Source organism: Hyaloscypha bicolor (genome assembly GCF_002865645.1).
Source record: "Hyaloscypha bicolor E unplaced genomic scaffold K444scaffold_56, whole genome shotgun sequence".
Lineage (NCBI taxonomy): Eukaryota > Fungi > Ascomycota > Leotiomycetes > Helotiales > Hyaloscyphaceae > Hyaloscypha > Hyaloscypha bicolor.
Window position 1 is genome coordinate 1,180,946 of NW_020194558.1, and position 25,393 is coordinate 1,206,338.

The following is a 25,393-nucleotide window of genomic DNA, read 5'->3' on the forward strand; positions in this document are numbered from 1 at the left end:
AATATAATAAGATATATAAGAAAGTAGTAATATTTTATTAGTATAAAAAGAAGAAATATTATTTTAATATTATTAATAATCTAGATATATCTAGACTTAGATAAGAATATTTAAATATAGTAGTTTATAATATGGTTCCTAAACTAGAAAATAATTATTTCTTACTAATTCTTTCTATTATATTTCCTGAAACTATTATAGATATAAGTAAGAAAAGAATCTAGCCTATAGCTAATTATATGAAACCTATTAAAAGTAGTAAACCTAAAAGAAATAATATTAACTTGCTAATAAGAAGTCTAGAAAAACTATTTATTATTACTATAACTAATAAGAATCTATAAAAATAACTTAATATAGCTATTATTATAATTCGAGAGAATATTTATAGCCTGCTTATATAGCCTAGCTAATTATAATAAGTATAATAGTATTAATAGCCTAGTAAATATAATTCGAGTCTTTATATAAAATATACTAGAAGTTATAATAAAAGTTATAGAAAATACTATAGTAGCTATAGTAGTCGAACTAGAATAAGTAAAAGATCTAGATAACTATATTTTAGAGGAAGTTAGTCTTAAGTATAATTAGAAAATACTACTTAAATTAATATAGCTTATAATATAAACCTAGAACCAAGAGAACGAATTTGCTATAGGTATTATAATAGGAATAAGAATAATAATATTAATCCAGAATATATTTATATCTTTTAGTTTTATTATTTATTAATAAAAGAACTTATAAACTATAAATATACTTACTAATTTAATAGAAAATAATATAAAGAACTATTTAAGCCTAGATAAGAAAGTATTTCCTTTTTTCTTACTAGTAAGTACTAGTAGTTTAACTAAATTATTTCCCAAGTTCGAGAAAAAGAATTTAATTATAACTTAAATACTTAACCCAAAAATATCTAGAAATTAATAGGAAATATCTAGTTTACTAGGCAAAAAAGAAAAAAGGAAACTAGCTAACCGGAATCTATATATAAAAGCAAGTAAGTTATATTTAGGAAATCTAAATAATTACTTTGCCTTAGAGAAAATTATATTAGAATTACTAATACTTTAGGTTCTAGAATTAATAAATAATACTAAGATTTAGCTATAAATAGTATTTCTATTAATATTATAATAGGTTCCTTATTAAGAAAAAAGAGAAAAGAGATAGAAATAGCTAAAAAGGTTTTCTAAAAATAAGCTAGAGCAGAAAAGAAGCTATTTTATATAAGAGGCCAGAAAAATACTATTCTAAGAAATAATAGATAAGGAAATAGCCTAACTAAAAATATAAATATTAATATTTCCGGAAATAAATAAGATAAATTAGAGACCTAATATACTCTTAATTATAATAAGTATAGAATTCCTAAAGTTAATAATATTCTAATAAAACTACTAAAGAAAGTAATTATCTTATTTCCGAAAACTTAGAAAAAAACGAGAATACTTATTAATACTTTAAAAACGCCAGATCTAGCTATTATATTTTAGAACTAATAAATTAAGGATAATATTTCCTATTTTATTATCTTATAAATAGGAAATACTATTATATTAAATATAATTAAATATACTAGAAAATCTATAGAACTAGTAGTTATGGCTTATATAATAAATAAAATATTTAAGAAATTAGAAATACTAGTTCAGGTATCTAATACTAATAGAATTATTTGATTTAAAGATAATAGTATTAATATTCGAATATTATATAAGCTTTATATTTCCGATTTATATTTCGAGGACCTTAAGAAAATATTAAATATAAAGAAATAATTAATATTAGAGCTAAAGTTAATATTTTTCCTAAAAAGATTTCTAGAAGTATTAGTAAAATAGTATATAATATTATAGATTATTAAATATTTATTATTACTAGAATAGAATTTGGATTTATAGAAATAATAAAGCTTAGAGCTAAAATTATAAATAAAGTAGGATATAAAGATATATTCTTCCTAATTAAAAAAGCTCTAAAAATCCTGCTTAGTTAATTATTCTTAGTAAAAATAAAAATAAATATTATATATAGAAGTAATAATTTATAAGATAAAAGATTTACTAATTCTAAAAATAACTAGAATACCTATATTATTATAATTATTTTATCTTTAAAGAATACTAGAAAGCAGAAGAAAGTAATAGTTTAAAAATACTAAGCTTCCAAAATTAAGGAATTAAATAATATAAAATAGGAAACTAAAGATAAAGAGGAAAAATAGAGCCTGGTATTATAATTAATAATAATATTAGAGGAAATAAGAAAATACCGGAATTTCCTATAAATTCTTTTATTTTATATTCAGGAATTTAGGAAATTAATAATATTTTTAAAGAAACTAAAGCAGAAAAAGCTCTAATTAGAGTATTATTAAGAGTAGTTCTGGAATTAATAGAAAAAGAAGTAAAAAGAATATTAAATAAAGATATTTCTAAAGAAGAAGTAAAGTAATATCTCTTAATAATAAAGAAATATATTCCCGAAGCTAAGGAATATTAAATTCAAGACTAGAAAGAATTCTGGAATATATAAGAGCTTAAGAAAGATATATTAAAATACTAGACGAAAAAACACTCTTTATACCTAACTAGGAAAGAGCTAAGTAAGAAGGTTATAAATTTCGGAGATTAGATAAAAAAAGTACTAGAGAAAATAGCTATAGCTCTTAAAGAAAAGAATAATAATTATAGTTTATTCCTAATTACGAGAATATATAAAATAAAGAATAAAAAGGTTTAACTAGTAAATACTAATAATAGAACTAGAGAAGACCCTAGTAAATATCCGGACTAGTTTAAAAGATCTAAAGCTAGAAAATATTTATAGAAATATACTAGGAAATATAAGAACTATCTTTTACTAAGAATATTAGCTATTCTAAGAGATTTATAACTTATTCCGGAATGTTTTAAATAATTAAATATTAGTAACTGGCTTTAGGAAAAGAAACTAGCTATATTCCGAGAATTAATAATTAATTAAGAAAGTACTATTATATTTAATTAGAAAGAAATAGGAAAGGTCTATAAGAATATTAGCTCTCCTATTCTAATTAAGACTATTAAGTATAAAGCCTAGTAAGAAAAGAATTTCCCATATCCTAAAGCTCTAGTACTAGTAATAGTAAAAATACTATTAGAATATCTAGATTATAGAATTCTTAAGAAATATAATAGACCTTACCGGAATTTATAGTTCTTAGTTATAAAGAAGATTACTGGAACTTATAAACTAATTAATACTACTATAAAAATGAATTTAGTAATTTTATAAGATACTAACTTATTCTTATTTACTAATAAGATCTCAGAGTAATTTACTAGATATATTTATATTTCTCTAATTAATTTCTTTTCTAGATATAATTAACTTATACTAGATACTTATAGTAGAGATTTAATTATATTTATAATACCTCTAAAACTATTAAGAATAACTATATTACCTCAAAGAGCTACTAATTCCGTTATATAGTTTATATAGGTTATTATAACTATTCTGGAAAATCTATTTCCTAAAATTACTATATTATTTATTAATAATATTAGAGTTAAGAGACCTTATATAAAGTATAATAGATAGCTTATTTTATTCGGAATTCGGTATTTTATATTTAAATATCTTTAAAATCTAGATATAACTTTAGATAAAGTTAAATAAGCTAAAGCTAGTATAAGAGAAAAATCATAGTTCTATTATAATAATATAGTTATTATTGGCTTTATCTATAGAATACTTGGAAGAAGTCTTTCGAGTTCAGGAATTACTAAGATCTTAAGATAGAAATATTATAATAATATAACTAAAAGTAAGGTATTTATCGGAATTATTATTTACTACTATATTTAAATTAAAGGCTTTATAATTATTACTAAATCTATTTACTACTTAATAAGAAAGGATATAATATAAAACTGGAATAATAAATAAAAGCAAGCTATATAAATCTTTTAGGAAAAGCTTACTATTACTCTAATACTTTATAAGTTATACTATAATTTATTAGAAAATTAGGGAATAATTATATTAGTAGTAGATACTAGCCTAAATAGATAGGGCAGAACTCTTAGTTAATATAATAATAAAGGAAAAAAGAAAGTTATATAATATGAGTCTGAAATCTGAAATAATACTAAACGGAAATATAATATTACTAAGAAAGAATACCGAGGGCTAGTAAAATATTTATAGAAAGTATAATTCTGGCTATATAGAGTTTACTTTATCCTTAAACTAGATACTAATATACTTGTTATATAGCTAAATAAAGCAACTACGGATCTTCCTAAAGCTCTAATTACTTACTAGCTAGTATGAATTTAGTTATTTAATTTTAAAATCAAGTATATTAAGGGAATTAAGTATACTATTACTAATGAATTATTGAGATATCTATAGTAAAAAGGTAATACTAAAGATAATAAGAATATTAATAAATAATTAGTAATAAAGCTTAATACTATTAAAATAGTACTTATTAGATAGAAAATTCGAATAAAAGAAGCAGTTCCGGTTTAGTTATATAATATTATTTTAAGAAATTAGATTCCTAAAACCTTTATTAGATATTTGGATAATAGTATTTAGTTACTAGAAATTAATAATTAAAGCCTTATTATATCTAGAAGTAAATTAGTAATATTAAAAAATAATAAAATCCGGAAGTTATATAGTAAAGGCTATAGTTTTTTATATATAACCTCTAGTAAAATAGTAAATAATAATACTAACTTTTATATTTTACTTAATAATCTAATTATTTTATTAGATTCCTTAAATAATAGCTATTTCGAATAATACTAGAATATTATATAATATTTTATAATACTTTCTAGACTAGAAGAAATATCTAGAGCCGAGTTTTAAAAGTTAAGTAAAGAAGCTTTAAATTATAATATAAGAGATTAATTACTATAGAAAGTTATATCTAAAGTATACTTACCTTAACTTATTATTAATAATTAAGAATAAAGAGAAATTATTATTAAAGAGCTATATAATAAGATTAGATATACCGGAAAAGAAAGCACTTTTTACTTAGTAGCTAGTTACTATTACTAGAAAGGTTATTATAACTATATACGGAAATATATTAATACTTGTAAAGTTTATTAGTATAAGAATAAAAGAAGATAAGAAAAAGCTTTATATCTAATAAAAGCTATATTTCTTTTCTATTACCTTGGGATTAATATAGTTAAACTACTAGACTATAAAGGATATAACTTACTAGTTATTACTAGAGACGACTTCTTAGGGTAAATTAAAGCCAGATCTTTAAAAAACCTAACTAGTAAGAAGATTACTAAATTTATTTAGGAAGAAATTATTTGCAGGTATAGTTTATTTAGATAACTTAAGATAAATAGTAAATCGGAATTTAAAGAAATAGTAATTCAGGAACTTAATAAACTAGGAATTAATAGAATTATTATTTTAGCCTATAATTCCAAAGGAAATAGTATAATTAAAAGAGGATATTAACTAATTATTTAAATACTTATAGTACTTATAATAGATAGAAAGAAGCCTTAAATAGATTTACTATTATATATTCTATTTACTAACCGAGTTATTATATATAAACTAACTGGATTTACTTTCTTTTATATAATCTATAATAAAGAAGCTATATTACTTATAGAAATACGCTTTCTAATCTAGAGAATACTTAGATAAAATAAAGTTTATAATAAAGAAATACTTCTAGAAATATATATAAAATAAATATAGATAAGAAATAAAGATATTAAAGAAGCTAGAATAAAGAAAAACAGATAATACCGAAAGAGAAAGAAGTAATTTAATATTACCTACTAGATTTATATAAAGCCTATTTCTAAAAAGAATCTAGTTCTTATATATAATATTAAATTAATAGATTAAAACAAGTTAAGGAATATAAAGCTACTATATTACTAGCTTGGCCCGTATAGAATAAGATATATAGATTAACTAAAAGAATACTATATACTAGAAGAGCTTAATAATACTATACTTTAAAGAATATATACCGGAAATTGACTTAAATAGTTTATTAAAAGAAATAAATTCTGGTATTTCTCTAAAAACGAAATTAATAATAAGTATATATCTATAAATAAATATTTTAAGATAGATATAAAACTAGAAAAGAAAGTAGTTATAAAGTACTATAAGTAAAATAGTATTTAGGAGATTAAGAAAGCTACTAGTATTATTATATATATTCTAGAGTTACTGGAATTAGAAAGAGCGAAATACATTTCCTTTATAGAAGACTAGGAAGAAATATCTAATAATAGGAACTTTTCTTAACCTGGAATAAAGCTTATTATCTTTAATTTCTTATATATCTTTTAAATTTTCCTTCTAACTATTATTTATAATCTTTAGAGAATATTATTATTAGATTATTATTTTGGAAATTAGATAAGCTTTATTATTATTTATTTCTTATTATTATTTAATTATTATTACTAGATAGTATTCTTAATATATGAAATTCTATTATTAGATCTTAGGAATTAAATATAAAGGATTTCTTTTAGTATAAAAATAAATAGGGAATTAAAAGATTATTTTACAGACTCTTGATTCCGAACTATAGTAATAAATAGTAATTATATTTAGAATTAGGGAAAGAAGAAAAGAAGAAATATAGCCTTTTATATATATCTTACTAAGATAGGAATCTTTTAGAAGCTTTACTTGCCTTTTTAACTAGTTATTCTTATAACTTATACTAGTCTAAAGCTTGACTATAATATCTATAGATCTCGACTTTAACTTGAATTACTATTATAAGTTTCCTTATAATATTCAAACAAATTTCCTAATTAGGAGTTATATATAAATAGAATAGATAAACTAGAAGCCCTATAAGAGAAAAGAGAAACCTTATTAAACCTAATAGATATTTCCAAAAATACTTAATAATATATAATTCTAGGAATCTCTTGGATATTAGATAAACTAAATCTGCTTATTTAAAGCCTATCTTATACTAGAAAACTCATTTCCTTTTTAATATAATTATAGCTATTCTCAAAACTCATACTAAGGCTTGGTTAGTATATTATATATTCCTATTTCTATAAAGAACTTCTCTAGTATAGAACTCATTCTCTAATTATAATACTATTTTATTACTAGAAACTAATTACTTCTTTAAAAAGCTAGTATAATTCGCTAATTCTTACTATTAATCTATTTATTACTATTAAATATTATCTAAATAATTCCCATATTCTTAATACTAATTCAGAATACCTAATCTCTCTATATTTTATATTAACTTTAATATTAACTATTCCAAACTTAATAATAGTACTATAAATCTCATTTATACTATCTTATAGTTCTTCTTTCTACGATTTCCGAAGTATTTAATATTATTTTTGTAAATATAGATATTATTTTAAAGTCCTAACCAACTAAATAGTTTTATACTATATAAAGCCGACTTTAGTAAATACTAAATAAAAGCGAATTAGTTTCGGAAGAGATATAAATTAGTTTCGGAAAAAGTAATACCTTATTCTAAGTCATTCCTTAATCCTGTTATTCTGACTTTCTTTCTATTAATACTCACTTTATGTTTTTCCAATATCTTTAGTATACTTATATACTTTACCGTTTATATATTCCCTATATTATTTCCTTTCTTTTATACTATTTCTTGAGTTAATAGAAACGTCTCCAAATAAATAGGGGGTCGGATGTGGTACGGCAGGCCGTACTTATCGAAAATTGTATTATTTTGGCGGTTTTGAGGTTTAGGTCATATGGTAAAGGCCGCGGCCTTTTATATGTGACTTGCGGAAATCATATAAGAAAGCTGGTTTTTCTATAGACTTAGATAATAATCCTTTATAAGTATTTAATTAATTGAGCTTTTATATACTATATACTATTTATACTTTACTATTTATACTTTTGATTTATTATTTTGCTATTAAGTTACGTTTTGTGCTCTAGTATACTTTATATGGGTTTTTGTCTTATTATAGTTTCCCTCTCATACTAGGCTATTTTCTTATTTATTATTTCTTAAAATAATATTCTTCTAGCCTCTTATATAAAATAGCTTTTTTTCTACTTTAACTTATTTTTAGAAAAACTCTTTAATTATTTCTCTTTCTTTTCTTCTTCTTTTTAATAAGAAATCTATTATAATATTAATAGAAATACTATTTATAACTAAATTCTAGTATTATTTATTAATTTTAAAACCTAAAATATTAGTAATTCTAATATAACTTTCTCTAAAATAAAATAGCTATTTAAATTTCCTAAATATAGCTTATTTATTTCTATATACAAATTCTAATTAGTTAATTCCTTTATTTCTTTCTTGTCTAGTAAACTAGATATTTTCTATTATTCTCTAAATATTCTTAAATTATACTTTTAAGTTATAATTAAATTAAATTACTAGTATTTATTAATAAAGAAAAAGAAAAAATCTTTTATCTAGATTTAAATAGCCCTTTATATTATCTTTTATTAAATTAGTAAACATATCTATAATTTATAAGCTCTTTTATTAATAACTAATAAAATTAAAAAATATAAATATATTCTAGATTAATATTTTTATTTTTATTTCTATTATAGTATTTATAATAAATTTATTTTTTTGGTTTTAGGTCTATATTATAAGCTATATTAATTTAAGTAATATTCTCTAATTATATTTAAAACTAATCTTTTTTAGAATATAATTATTTAGATTTTTTACTTATTCTAGCTTAATTATTATAGCTATTATAACTTCTAGTATATTTTCCCTAAAGACCCGAATTATATTTACTAGACTATTATTTCTATTATAGTTAGCTGAATTATATAAATAAATTATAGATATTTTCCCTAATTATAATAGTAACTATATTAAGTTATTTCTATAGGTTTTCTTAAGTTATAGTAATAATAAATAGTTTTTCTAGGCTCTTTATTAGCTAATTAATATTATTTCCCTTAAGTTTACTACTTTTAGTAAGTTTTATATAATTAGTTATAGGCTAGGTTTTCTTTTTACTTATATTTATAATAGCTTTAGAAAATATAATAGAAGAAATTAATAAAGAATAATTATTTTCTAATTTAAAAACTATATTATAAATTATTATATTTAAGTACTCTTATTTAAGTTTAGATATATCTGGATTATTAGTAATATTAAAATAATATTTCTTTTTTTTATACTAATAAAATATTATTATTTTTTTATATATTTTATTATATTTATAGATTGAAATATTTATAGGCTTAAAATTTATATTTTTAAAAATATAATTCCTTACTAGAATAAATAATTTCCTTATAAATTCTCAATATTAAATAATTTTATTTATTTCTTTTTTCTTTAGTAATTTCTTTAATATTCTATTAAATATACTAATATAAAACTTAGAAGAAATCGCTTTATTTTAGGCTTATATAATAATCTAATTAAAAAAGTTATAGCTAATTTTAAGTATTTCCTAATTATATTCTCGGAATTCTTTTAATAAGGCCTTAAAGAACTTGGTTTTCTAATAATTTCCTGAATTATTAATATAATATTTTAATATAGCCTTAATTTAATTCTTATAAATAAGAAAGATATAATAAATAATTCTTTTTTTCTTAGTATTATTAGAAATATAATAGTTTTTATATATATTTATATATTATTTCAAGAATACAAAAATATTATTTTCCTAAAACTATAATATTCTAGAAGCTTTTATAAATAGTAAATTTAAATCCGGTATTAATATATATTTATTTTTAGCTATATTAATTTTAATAATTTTTTCTATAACTAATTATAGAATTTCTATATTTAAGACTTTTACTAATAAGATTTCTAAAAGATTAATTTCTTATTTAAATATATTTTTTGGTTTAGGAACCGGAATTTAGAAAAAGATAGTTAATAATAATAGATATAATTTAGATTTGAGTTTTAGTATTAATAATAATAAAGTAATAGCTTTTCTAGTTTTATTTTTATTACTTATACTTTCTTCTCTATTTTATTAGTCTAATATTTATAATATCTTTTCTTAACTTTACTAAACTAGAGATATTTAATAGTATTATTAAAAGTAATAATAATAATAATAAATTTAATTTTACTAATTTTACTAATCTTTCTAAATTTTATTTTTTATTTTTTTATTTTTCTAAAAGCTTTTCTAGGTTATTTATATAATTTCTTATTTCCGATTTCTTTTTAATTCTTATTTCCGGTTTCTATTTATTATTTTACTTGAAATTAAAAATATTTTTTCCGGATTCAGAAATAAGCTTTATTACTAAAACTAAAGCTATTTCTATTCCGGTTTTTATTATAACTAATAATATAACTTTATTTCTATATACTAAAGTTTATTTCTAACTAAAGTCTAACTTATACTATTTTAGTATACTATTTCTTATTTTATTTCTTCTATTTTTTTTCTTTTTATAATTAGTCTCTATTCTTATTACTTTTATATATTATACTAGTAATTATATTTTTATAACTAACTCGTATTTAAGTTACTAGATATATTAGAAATTAATATAAGATACCAAGATTAATATTTATATATTTTTAATATTTTAGTTTTAGGTTTAAAATATTATAATAGCCTTTTTCTTTCTAAATTTACTAAGGTAATACTTTGCCTTATAAAAGTATTATCTTAATTATAAAATTTCGAACTTCTTATATTATTTATTATAAAATATATAAAAGAAAAACTATAATAAAATAAAAAACTATATAAAATATACTAGAATATAAAATATAAATAATATATAATATATAAAAGCTTAATTAATTAAATATAAACAAGAAATTATTATCTAGAATTATAAAAAAGCTAGATTTTTTATATAATTCCCGTAAGTTATATATAAAAGGCTCTAGCTTTTATTATATAACTAAAATATTAAAACTATTAAAATAAAGCGATTTTAATAAAGTATAGCTTACTATATTATACTAATTAATTATTAGAAGTCTTATTTCTAAATCTTTATATAATAGAAGAATCTAGTAATTTTCTTTTCTTAAGCCGGATTTAGAAAAACCCAAATAATTCCTAATATTAACTAGTTAAATTAATACTTTAGCTTTTATATATAGTTTTAGGTACTTTTTATTACTAGCTTTTATATATTCTAAAGTCTTATTAAGATATTAGCTTTATAAGTAGTTTTAAATAAAGTTTATTTCTAGTTTTATTTATTTTAAACTTTATTTTTTATTTCTAGCTTTATATATATATAATTTCTAGTTAGTAAAAATAAAAGAAAGAGAATTCTAATATTATAGGCCAGGCCTTTATATAAAAAAGACTAGTAGTTTAATTAACTAAATAAAATTCTTTAAGAAAAATAAAAGAAATAAAAATAAAAGAAATAATTTTTTTTTAAAATATTCGAACTTTCTAAATAATATATAATTATTTTATTAACCTAAAAAGGCGCATTATATAATAAAGGCTCTAGTCTTTATTATATAATCTAATATAGGCTTTTAGCTAAATATATAAATCGGGTTTTAATCTATTATACTAATTATTAAATTGAATTCCAAATATTTAAATAAGCTAAAAATAATTTCTTAGTAAACTAAACTTATATTAGAAATATTTAAAAAAACTAAGCCTCTTTAGAACTAGTATATTATAGGATATATATATTTCCTTATAGCCTTTTATATTCTAGTTTTCTCTTTCTTAGCTTTAAATCGTTTTTATAAGAAATTTTCTATTTTGCTTTTTAAGCCCTAAATATTATACTTATAATAATATTTAAAACTTATTTCCTTTAATTCTATAAAGGATTTCAAATAAACTAATTTAGAACTATTAGAAATATAGGTATTACTAAGATAATAGAACCTCAGAAATACAAGTAATAGATTCTAGAATAATAAAAGCAAAAAGCTTTAGAATCCTTAAAGAAATTAGATATTTATATCTTTATAAATATATATTAGTAATATATTAGGAATTCTTCCGAAAACCCGAAAATTAAAGAACTTTAAATAAAGGCTATTCTTTAACTAAGTTCTAGAATAATAAGTATTTATAGGCTAATAATCTAACTATTATTCTCAAGCCCTATTTTATAACCTTATAGGCCCTATATATATACTAGTAATAAGATTACTAGAAAAATAATAATAAAGGAAAAATATAATAAATTAATTTTCTAGAATATTATATAATCCGAAATAATATTAATTTCTTTTAAGGCTTTTATTAGTTTAGGTTATTCTATTAATAACTTTTTCTAAACCAAATATTTTATTAATATTTCTAAAGGGTTTTTTTTATAAATAAATCTATAAAAAAAAGGCTTTTCTTTTTATTAAAAAGCTCCTATATACTAATTAGCTTATTACTATTAAAGAATTATATAAATGAGCTAAGGAAGCTAATTATTTACTTTTAGATATTAATTTAATTATTATTAGCTATTAGAAAAATCTCAAGAAAGCTATTTTATATAAGATAAGTTATAAAGATACTAAAGGCTTTTTCGAGAATATTAAACTCTATAATACTAAACTTGAGGATAATATTAAATATTATATAGCTATAGTAAATTGGCTTATAATAACTCTAGCTATTTCTATTTTATTTATTCTTACTATTTCTATAGTTCTGGCTATTCCGAATTTCTTTTAAAAGAATTCCGAATTATTTCCTATTTATTTCCGTCTAGAATCTCTTATATCTTATACTTTCTTTAGAAATACTAGAGTTACTAAACTTTTAGATCTAATTTTCTTTACTAGAAATTGTACTATTTGTAATAACTAGCTAGTTCAAATTAAGAATAAGCTATAAAGAAATACTAATTCGAATCTTAAAATTATTTATATTTTTAGTAGATTTATAGATAATACTTTTGCCCTAACTAATTCTTATATAAATGAAAATAGTTCGAATTAATACTATTAGCTCTTAGAACTATATTTTTATTTAAAGAAACTATATTTTAATTTTAATAAAATATAAAATACTTGTTATAACTTTAGTAATCTTTAAATATATTTTAGTTAAATATTTTAGGAATTCTATACTTTCTTTTTATAATTATTTATAAAAGGCAATATTAGTTTTTAAGATATTAAATATAAACTAAATAAGAAACTCTTATTAAAGTTTTAGAAATTAGTATATATATATTATAATAATTTCTCTATTAATACTATTTGTTTTATTTAATATTATATTATTAATAATTAGTAAATTAAGGCTATATATAAAAAGACTAAAAAATATAAGAAAATAGAAACTATTTTAACTAAGTTTATTTCTAGTATTATATTTTCTTATATTTCTAAAAAAAAAAAAATATTTCTAAAAAGGAATTTAAGAAGCCTATATTAATTACTTTTATTAAATATATATTTTCTTATAAATATAAGTAATATCCTATAAAAACTAAAGATTTCTTAATTATTAAATATTTTAACTATAACGAGTTTAACTATTATACTTATTATTATTCGGTTAGATATAGTAAAGAAATCAAGATAGCTCTTTCTAGAATTAAGCCAGGCTTAGTTCTTATTCTAGTAAAGTATTTAGAGGATTTGAACTCTAATTTTAGTATAAAACCAGAAAACAAGTATTTCTAAAAAAGAAAAGTCTTTATTTTAGGGGCTTATAATATAAATTTAGTAAAGATTAACTTAATTCATTTAATAAAAAGAAATACTCTTATAATATTCTATATTATTAATATAAATAAATTAGAAATTAAGTCTTTTTCTCTTATTAATATTAGAGCTAATAGTTATACTTTTATTAATATAAAGCTTATTTAGCTTATAGAATAATTTCTAGAAATAGAATTATAATTATTTTTCTTATTCTATATTATATACGGTTTTAATAAAAAGCTAGCCAAGTTTATTAAGAAATATATAGAAGTTTTATTTTTAATAAATAAATAAAATATTAATATATTTATAATTATTCTAAATCTTAAAGATTATAATATTATTCTTAGTAGAAAATAAGCTATATATATTAATATTCTAGTTAATTATAGAAGATATAGACTTATATAACTAAAGAATAAGCCCAAATCTATATAATTTAATTATATTATTAGTACTTTTTAGTAATAGCTAGAGAAGTAATCTAATAAGAATTATTAAAAAGATACTAATTAATAAGATTCTATTATAAGCTATTTCTAGAAACCTTTTATTTTTAAATATTTTCCTTCTTTTAGATTAATTAAAGAGAATTATAGAAAATTATAGAAAATTATAGAAAAGAAGCTTTTATAGCTTAATTAAAATATAATATCTAAATAAAAGCTAAAAAAGCAAGAAAAGGTTTTTAATAAAAAGCAAATATTAGATCTAGCTATTCTTATCTCTATAGTATTTAATTATATAGCTAAGAGAAAAAATATTATTATTAGTTAAATCTCTATTTATAAGATTAATAAAGAGCTTAAAACTCGAAAAAGAGAAGCTATTTCTGGCTCAGAGAATTAATAACTAGAAGAAATAAAGCTTTAGTAACTTTAAAAAATATTATTTCCGGAATTTAAGAAATATACTTCTATTTTCTCTAAAAGAGAATCTAATACTCTTTTTTCCTATAAATTATATAATTATAAGATTTAGATGAAAGGACTAAAGAGAACTAAAAGTATTAGATACTAATTTCTTTAGTAATAGTTTATTTAAAAGCTTCTAGAAATCAAGTATTTCTTAAAGAATAATCTGACTAAGGGCTTTATTAAAGCTAGTTAAGCTTTCTTTACTTTATTAGTTCTTTTTATAAAAAAAGTAAATAGAGATTTATGCTTTTATATTAATTTCTGTTATTTAAATAATATTAGCTAAAAGAATTAATATTTCCTTTTATTTATTAATAAAACTTTAAGTTAATTATCTAAAATTAAGATTTATATTAAATTAGATATTTACTAAGCTTTTTATTATATAGTTATAAACCCGGACTCTTAGGAACTAATAATATTCTATATTTATTATAGAATATCTAAATATAATATTTTCTAGAAAGGCTTTATAAATGGCCCGGCTATATATTAATACTATATAAATAATATACTTTTTAAATATCTAAATAACTTTTATATAATATACCTTAATAATATTTTTATTTATTTAGAGAATTTAGCAAAATATAAATAGTATATATAAAAAGTACTAGACTATTTATATTTTACTAGCCTCTAAATAAATATTAAGAAATTAGAATTCAAGGTTATATATATAAAGTATTTAGGCTTTATTATTTCTATATCTAGTATTAAAATAAATTCTAATAAAATTAAAGTAATATATAACTAGTAATTCCTAAAAATAATTAAGGACATATAATTCTTTTTTGGCTTCTATAATTTTTATAGATATTTTATTAGAAAATATAAATAAATTACTAGATATTTTATTTTATTTATAAAAAAAAAATTCTTTTAAATACTTTAAATAATATTAAAAGGCTTTTAATTACTTAAAGAAAGCTATAATTTCTATTCTAGTATTATAATACTATAATTTAGATCTATTTATTATAGTAGAAATAAATATATTTAAAGAAATAATTATTAGCCTATTCTTTTAATAGAATTTAGAAATAGGCCTTTAGTATTCTATAGCTTATTTTCTAAAACTATATTTCTAGTAAAGCTTAATTATAATACATATAATAAGAAAATACTTGTTATAATATAAATACTAGAGAAATAAAAAGCCGAACTAGAGGATTTTTAAAATATTCTTTTTAGAATCTATTCTAATTATTATATTTTAGAATATTTTATAATTACTAAAAAGCTTTCTTTTTAATAAACTAAATAGGCTAAGCTTTTATTGCGCTATTATTTTAAGCTTATATATTATTCTAGAAAATTAAATAAAATAAATATTTAGAGCTAGATTAAATAAAAGCTATAAACTCAAGTATTTCTTTTTAGAAATAAGATTAATTCGGAGATTATTTATAACTTATAGCTTATAGTAATACTTTATAAAATTAGCTTATTTAATCTGAAATTTGGCTCTAAAAACCAAGTATATATTAAAGACTTTTATAAAATATATATCTCTATTAAAGATATAATTTCCCTAAAAAAAGGTATTTTCCTAAAAGCTTTACTAATAGCCTCTATTATAATTGCTTCTATAGAAGTATTATTAGAAGCTTTTACTAAATATAATAGCTTATAACTAGTAAATAAGATCTTATAGAATAATTATATATTACCGGATTTAGAAAAGTTATATATAATAGCCTAAGCTAAAAGTAATATCTAAATACTATAAAATAGCCTTCTTTTATATTATAGAAAACTCTATATTATAAAGAATAAAATAATTCCCGGATTACTTTTATAAATTACCCTAATTTATAAAATATATAATAAACTTCTTTCTAGATATTCTAGATATATAAAGCTTTATTAGCTATTTAAAAAGTAATATTACTAGTTATTTATAGATAAGAATATTAATTAATATTATAATAACTACTATATTTATAGAAGATTATATATATCTAGAAATAAGAAGCCTAATTTACTTTATTTTCTTTTAATTTCTAATTATTTCTAATAATATATTACTATAAACTTTAAAAGCTATTTAGAAAACAAATCGGGCTATAATATAATTATTATATTCGTGAATTATTTATTTAAGCATCTAATTATAATTCCTATATAAGATATAATTATAGCTAAATAGCTAGTACTTTTATTTTTACTTTATATAATATACTAAATAAATATTTCAGAAATAATTATATTAAATTAAGAACTTTAATTTATATTCGATTTTTAAAGCGAATTCTATATAAGAATTAGTATAAAGCTTAAGCTTTTAATAGCTAATTATTCTTAAATAAATAAATAAATAGAAATTATTAATTAGTATTTTAATTAGAGATTATCTATATATTAACTATTATTAGAATAATTGAAATAAATAAATTACTATAATTAATTATTAATAAGCCTCTTTTTAGTATAAAACTATTAGCTAGTTCCTATTTATAACTAAAAAAAAGCTATAAACCTCGTATTTCTCTAAACTAGAACTCCTCTATTAAAGCTAGTTTACCTAAAAAGAAACTAAATAGAAATAAAGCTAAAGTATTAATAAATTAATTATATAAATTATAATAACTTGCCTAAGGTTATATAAAGCAAATATAGAAATAATATATAATATAAGCTAATAAATACTATTATCTAATTAATTTCAAAATTAGAAATAAAGTATAAATTATTATAAAGTACTATAAATTTAATTATTCGAGCCGGAAACTAGAGAATTAAATAGAGGGCCTATTTGAGATTCTAAAATAGTATAATTACTTATTTCTTCTAAAGCTACCGGAAATTATAAAGATATATCTAGTTTTCTATATAAAAAAGCTATAAAAGAATTTTTAGAATCTTTTACTAGATTAAATAAACCCGGAACTGCTTTTATTAATACTAAAGAATAGTAAATAAAAGTATAGTATTAAATAAATTATTATAGTTAAGCTAGTAAGAAATAAGCTAAAGTATAGAATCTAGTAAGTTAATTAAAATAAGAATTTAGTATAATATTTAGTTTTAGTACTAAATAATAGTTTCCTGGTTTTATAAAGCTTCTATAATAATAATATTAATATACTAGAATCTTTCTAAAACCTATAATATTAGCTAGATTATATAAAAAATAATACTTATCTAGAATTATATAGAAATAATAATAAACTCTTCTAAGTTATATATTAAAAGCACTTGCCTTTTATATATAATATTTATATCCGAAATACTAGTTTATTTTAGGAAAAGAAATAATACGAAATTAGATAAATTAATAGCTTTTATAAAGCTCGGAAACGAGCTTATTTTAAAGAGAGAAATAATATTATAATTCCCAGATATCTAATTAGATATCTTCTAGATATATATAATATAACTACTTTATTAGAGAAATATATTTGAAATATACTAGAAATATTTAGAAAACTAAGCCCCTTCGGAACTAGTATATTATAGGATATATATATTCTCTTATAACCTTTTATATTCTAGTTTTCTTTTTCTTAGCTTTAAATTATCTTTATAAAGAACTTTCTATCTTACTTTTTAAGCCCTAAATACTATATTTATAATAACTTATATTATATATTTATTACTAAAATATTAAATATATTAGAATTAGCTTAAAATAATAAATCTAATATATAATATTCTAATAAAAAAAAGTATTATATAATTACTTTAATTAAAAGTAATCCAAAATAGCTTACAAAAAATAAATAGATAAATAATTCTTTATATTATTTTAATCTAGTATTAATAAGCTAATTAGTATTTTTTCTATTAGTCCTATATTTCTATATAATTTATTAGATATTTTCTTTAATAAGATTTAATTTTTGAAATACTATAATATTATATATATTATTAAGAATTATATATATATTAAATCTTTAATTAAACTATTTATAAGTTATAAGAACCCTGAACTAAATATAGGTTACTTAATCTAATAATAGGGCAAATATATATTTAGCTTAGAAAAGTATTAATAAAATTATAAAAATTAGTTCTTATAAATTCTAGAGAATTCTAGCCTTAGCTATTTAGTAAATTATATCTTTTAAGCTATTTATTTATATGGCTTTTTTAAAGAAATAATTTATACTTTATTAATTATTTAACTATATAAAAAATAGCTTCTTAAAAGAGTCTTTTTAATAATATAACTAGTATAACTTAATATTATATCTGAAATAATACAAAATTTTATTTACTTGCCCTATTTACTTTTAAAATTTTAGTTACTAAAATATTTAAAGAATTAGAAAATATAATACCTTTAGCCTTTTACTAATTTATTTTAGATACTAGAGGCTTTTTTGCTCGGTTTTAAGTTATTTAGAGCCTTTAATTAATCCGGTTTTAGTAATATAAAAAAAGAGTAAAATAGAATAAAATAATAAACCTTATTTATATTTTATTCAAATATATTTTTTATTACTTATACTTTATTTAATACCTTAATTACTCTGGATTATTTTAGAATAATTAAGTAATATATATATAATATTATATATAATAAGCTAGCTTAATTTAGTAAGGCTCTGAAATAACCCAGGCCTAATACTAGTATATTATCTAATTAAATAATAATAAGACTTAGTAAATAAGGTAGAACTTTAATAATATCTTTAAGCTTTCTTAATTACTAGAAGGAGATCTTTCTCTCCTTTCCTAAAATGCTTCTATTATATTCAAACTATATAACAAACTTAATAAGAGTACTTTTATAAAGCGTATAATATAGCAGGGTGCTATATAAGTAGTTAAGGTAAGGAGTGGAATCCAAGATAAAGTATGGAGTGAAGCGTGGAAGTATAATTGATTCCAAGAACTGATTCCAATAGATAAACTAATCAATGCCCATTTCCAAAGCTCGCATGCCTCTATATATAGAATTTAGTATTCCGCTGGATGTACGGAAATACTGGTCCTAATTAGGGAATGCGATCCCATATAAGTACTAGCCTAAGTAGGCTACCAAATCCAGCTGGACGTTTGCTATCAATGTGCGCATTACAACTTTTGAGATAATATCTTGCTTAGAAAGCCAGGTATTATTTAAAGACAAATTAAAAGAAGAAGAAAAGCAAAAAGAGAAAAGAAAAGAGAAATTCTAAGGAGAAATATTAGTTTTTTATAAAAGAAAAGTAGTATTTAAATAGCCTTATATAAAGTCTATCTTAGTTTATATAATACTATTTAATAAGTAATTTGTTTATTTATTAATAATTAAATAAATATTAATTTACTAGATTTATATAACTTGCACGTGACTACTCTTGAGTGACTCTAGAGTAGCTTGAGTAGCTTGAGTAGCTTGAGTAGCTTGAGTAGCTTGAGTAGTTTTTTCCCACACTGGGTTTTGGTCACGCTCACGTGTTCCTGTGAAACTTTCTTTTTATACGGAGTGTTTCCGTGCCAGCTTTATTCAAGCCCTCCACATTATCCGGGCCCTTAAGACGAGTTTTGCTCCATAGATAAGTGGCCTGCGTGTTACCTAGTTTACCTGTTTTGCTGCTTAAGAACCTGTGATTGCTCGTGTAATGGGGTTTACAATAAGGGGATTGCTAATGCCACAGTGCAATGCCTAAAACCACAGCCGCTTAGTACTAAGCAGAACCTTGGTTTCAAAGGATCAGAATACAATTCCCTAGCAAAGGTTTGCAACAACGCTCCAGAGCCCGAACTGAAGGGGGGTAGGGGCACCCCACGAGCAGCTTGCTGCCGGCTGGGGATCCCCCCCCCCTGAAGGAGATAGGCGGAGGAGCACGATAAATTAATTATAGAGGTTGCCAATTGAACTTAGGGCGACGGAAAGGCATGCCTGAATTTCTGAGAATTTGAGTACGTTTCTGCCTGCCGACTGTGGTTTTAGGTATTTCACTGTGGCATTAGCAAAGCCCTATAATAATAAAGCATTTGCCAAGGCTTTTGAGAACATTGGAATTCTTCGCAGCGGACCTCCCATAATCATTTTGTCGCTAAGTCAATCTCTTTGTCATTTCATTCCACCCAACTCGTTATTTATTAAAACGTGGTCCCATAAATTGCGGATTACATGTGTCGTTCAATGAATTGCAAAAATCATCTTCTTTCCTGTCTCCAATTCTTGGGCAGCACCACCGAGCATCATCGTCTCCACGAAACATTGTCCAACAAATTCAAAGTGGCCAATGTCGAGGTCTCGAATATCGTAAACATCATCTAGGCAGAGTAAGACAGAATTTGCATTGACCATTGAGCCAACTCACCATACTCGCAACCCCCGTTTTTATCCCCGCTGTTAATACAGCGTTTACAAGCCGGTTTTATACGATCACAAGCTTGGTTTATGCGATCATATTTGGACTGATAAATCTGTTAGCAGAAACAAAACATGAGGGTGATATTCAGGCAGGCCTTGAAATATTGACATCTTCTACAATCCAATTGATGCTTATCAGGCGGTATTTCGTCCGGAGCAAATGCTCCTTGAACTGCACTTTGAGGAATAATCTCTTGAACGCTTCTTGGCCGGAGAACATAGGGAATCGTTGAACCTGCAAGGCATACCACGATGTCACCTGCACGTGTTGACGCTGGGACCAGCGCAGGCCTGCCATCGAGCAACGACGTCAACCGACGACCCTGTAAGACAGATGTGGGTTCCGGATCGAGGGTATCATAAACCAGTAGCGCGATAATAGGATCGGTCTTTGCTGAACGGTAACCTTGCCCAGTATATAAATCAGACCCTGTTGAAGGGAGAAATCGTGCAGTATATATTTCAAGAGACTTTGCTATATTTGTCCTGAATGCGGCATGTCGCTGAGATGACAGTGTTGCGTTTTTCAACGAATCTAGTGGATTTGAAAGTCTTGTATCAAATGCACAGCACAAAGGCGGAAGAATACCAGGACCAAGCTCCTGATCAACCTTGCTCCAAAGCTCCTCGTAGGTCTTGTCATCAATCTGACTATATTCGCAGAGTATAAGTCAGTCCAAGGTCATGCCGGTATGAATGTCCATTTAGACGGGCATTTGTCTGGACAGCAGGAACCCTTCCCTGAAAGTGACCTTCAATGGTCATTTCACATCCCCACGTGTCACTCTTTTCAACCAAAGAATAGTCAACCCACCGATCTTTGAAGAATTGTGCAATATTGAAGCCTCTGAATGGCAGACTGATCTCTGCTGACATCGTATTAACAGGGCTGGCTTTGGCTCCTACACATACAAAGGTCGAGCCAAGCCAGCCATGAGTTGCCTGACGTGGTACAGACCACTTTCTACGCACGTGGTTTATGTTGTATGCGTCTTGAACGAAATACAGGCCCGCCGTGCCCAAGTACTCGGGGATGGTTGTCCACGGCGGGCCGGGCAATGGCACTGTCCAGTCTGGAGCCCATGATGCCATCCCTGGCCGGCGCTTGCCAAGTTCCACATCCTCCGCCAGGGAGAAGATGGAGAAATCACTCTGGTTTTCGAATAAGTATCGAGCAACTTCCTCATACACCTGACTACAGTCTTTGCTGTAGTCAGCTTGAATCAGGTCGCGATACTTTCCCACGACATCGACGGATCGAGCAATAAGTACATGTGCAAAAACAATATCTCGAGGGTCTGTAGCTCCCAAAGCACGACGCGACTGCAGCAATTCCAGTAAAAGCCAATCGCCATACATATAATTCAACTGGCTGTAGAATTTTGTCCGAAGTCGTGACATCCACAGCAAGATTTGGAAGGCCTTCGACGGTATCTGCTCTTTTGATGCTTGCTCCCGAGGGTCTAGCTGGGAAGAAAGTATATCATCCAAGGGGTGACCAATATCGTCTTTGCGAACCACAAGGTCGAGGTGGGATGATTTGGCAATGAAAGGCTCTGGCGCAGACTGCACATGTTTGTAAAAATCATCCCATCGGCAACGAGCACTTCCGCATTGTATCCAAGGGCTTCGTGAGAATAGCAATTCCTGGAGTACCCATACCCTGGTGAACCACACTTGACCGAGGAACTCATGAGATGCCAGCGTCCAAAGTTCATTACAAGTACCCATAGCTATAACACTCTTGGAGAATCCTTTCCTTACGTTTCCGTTGGAGATCCTCAAGGCATCGAGGAATAGCTCGGCTTCGGGAGTTGACGAAGGGAAGAAAATGATTGTGTGGGCTGCACAAGCATAGATAGGTCCCATGTGCCTGACCTGTTGCGTGCGTTCAGCGATATCGGCTTGGTTAATACAGATTGCATCTGCCCAAAGCCGTGCAACTCCATCTCTGGACCGGATATGGCGAAGTGCTGTGTCCAGGGTAGCAGTGATTTCGAGGGTCTTTTCATCAACCAAGACCGTTCGGGTGTCGTTTGGATCTCCCCAGACGTAAGAGATGGCCGTATAGGTATTGATAACATCGTCCTCGCACTCGGTCAGGCTCGTGTGAAGCAACTCGCATCGTACCTGAGCCTCTAGATCGGTTGATGGATGCAACTTAATGAGGCGAATGGCGTCGGAGCCATTGAGTCCGTGGTATTGATATTTCTCAACACTATCCATCATGCGGAGAGTTGAACGAAATTGATGAACATGGTGGCAAACGTCCGAATGTTGAAGAAAACGTAAAACTTGGAAGATTGATTTGCCTTCGAAATTTAGCGGAAGCTAAATAAGAAGGTTCTTCGAAGATGTGAGAACACGCGGCCTTCGGCAAAACGTTAATCCTAAAAATTACTAATCTTCATGATCCTTGCACAAACCCTTTTGACTGGTATCCTCTCTTCAATCCGGTCTTGGCGTTTTCCCCAAAATGTTTCAACACTTGGCATCAATATTATCACGTGTTAGCTTATAAGGGTGCCTTGTGAGGGGTAAAATTCGCTTAAGCCTCAGGCACACGTTTCGCTTAATTATGGCGCTAAGGAGTATTTAGCCTCGCTCCCAAGTTTCTACGAGCTTCACGCTTCTCTTCTGGAATTAATCGTAATTCTAGAAATCTCTTGTATTCGTACGTAACGTGAATTTGTCCCGGTTATTCGTCAACCTGGTACATGGTTCACTTCTGCCTATTTGTCCTCTGGATCTTCACTATAGGGAGCTGAGCTAAGTGGCGTGTTAGTTGCATGCAGAGAACAGCCGACGTGTGATCTAGGCTCGCGCTCTGCAGCCCCTTTATTCGTCAAATGAATTCTTCCTGAAGAAAGACGGTCCTAAAACACGCTAAAATCGCGGCTCGCTTAATCCAGCCAATGAGAGAAAGTCACGTATAACCCCAGTAGCATCAAAATATTAACTCACTATATATAACTTCATAAATTACAACTATAATAATACCACGATCTACGAATTAAAAGAGCCCTTTAAGACTATCAAAATGCCGTAGCGCTTTACTTTCCCCTCTGGACTAGTCATGTAAGGCTAGAGCTAGCTTATTCTATAATATTAAAGTAATATATAAGGCTAAAATATTTCTCTTATCTTTAATTTTCTTTAAAAATTACGAGAATCTAATCTTATATCTCTTTATAATAAACTAAATTTCTTTTATTTTCTTTTTCCTATTTCCTTTAGTTCCTAAATAAGAAACTAATATAATATATAGAGCAAATATATTTCTAAAGAAAAATAATAGTATTATCTAGTATTTAAATACTATAAAGTATTATTTATATTATAAAAGTAGTATTTCTATTAATATAAGTTCCCTAAATTTAGCCTTAATATTTCTCGAAATTTTCGAGAATTTCTTATTAATATATTATATTTTAGGTCCCTTAATTATTCTTTTATAAGAATTATCTTTATTATAGCTACTATTATAAAGAGGTCTTTTTTAAAGCCTATTTTATTTATTATAGATAATTAGGCCCTAATTCTATTATTAATATACTAAATACTTTACTCAAAAATATTTATAATATAATTCTTTTTTTTATAAGATTAGCTCGGCTCTATTTTAATATATATTAATTTCTAAATATTTAAAATTATCTAGCTAGTATTTAAAATAATAAAATTAATAATATAATTATTAATTTTTAGGTTTAAGGAAGTTTAGAGCTAGAATTAGAATTTAGAATTTGCTTTTAAAATATTTCTAATTCTTTATAATTATTAAAGAATTATAATAAATACTAAATTTGAGCTAAAAACTACTTTCTTTTAAATGTCTTTTTTATATAATATTAATTTTTCGAAATTCTTTGAAATTTTCGAAGTAAATTGTTATTATTTATAAATATTAATTTAAAATATAAGTTATATAAGTCTTTAAACTAAGCTTATATATAATATTTAATAATAAAAACTTAATTAAGAGATTTAATAAAAAAAATTTTAAAAGAAATCTAAAAATTTATAAAATATTATATAATAAATAATTGTACAATAAATAATTATATAATAAATAATTATATAATTATAAATAAATATAATATAATATAAGCTTATATATAAAACTTAATAATAAAAACTTAAATAAAATAATTTCTTTAAAATTAGAATTTTATTATAATATAAAAAGAAAAATTACTTAAATTTCTTTCTTATTATTATTAATTTTATTATAATATAAAAGAAAAATTCTTTTAAATTCTTTTTTTATTATTATTTATTATTATTTTAAAATTTTATTATAATAGAAGAAAATAATTTCTTTAAATATCTCTTTTATTATTATTTATTTTATTTTAAGATTTTATTATAATATAAAAAAATAATTTCTTTAAACTTCTTTATTATTATTATTATTAATTTTATTTTAATATTTTATTTTAATATTTTATTTTAATATTTTATTTTAATATTTTATTTTAATATTTTATTTTAATATTTTATTTTAAT

General features: G+C 23.0%; 1 protein-coding gene across 1 annotated transcript; it reads right to left on the reverse strand.

Moving 5' to 3' along the window:
* Positions 1–20,535: 20,535 nt before the first annotated feature.
* On the reverse strand, positions 20,536–23,157 carry K444DRAFT_611538 (HET-domain-containing protein). The gene is made up of 3 exons (XM_024879965.1): positions 21,699–23,157; positions 20,832–21,535; positions 20,536–20,784 (listed from the first exon to the last, which is right to left on the reverse strand). The coding sequence occupies exons 1-2, from the start codon at positions 23,111–23,113 to the stop codon at positions 20,941–20,943; spliced, it is 2,010 nt and encodes a 669-aa protein (XP_024738194.1). The 5' UTR covers positions 23,114–23,157; the 3' UTR covers positions 20,536–20,784; positions 20,832–20,940.
* Positions 23,158–25,393: the final 2,236 nt, after the last annotated feature.

Coding starts and splice junctions, on each gene's coding strand:
- K444DRAFT_611538 (XM_024879965.1), bottom strand. CDS start 23,113: ATGATGGATAGTGTTGAGAAATATCAATACCACGGACTCAATGGCTCC. Junction 21,536..21,698: donor GCACAATTCTTCAAAGATCG/GTGGGTTGACTA, acceptor CTGCGAATATAG/TCAGATTGATGACAAGACCT.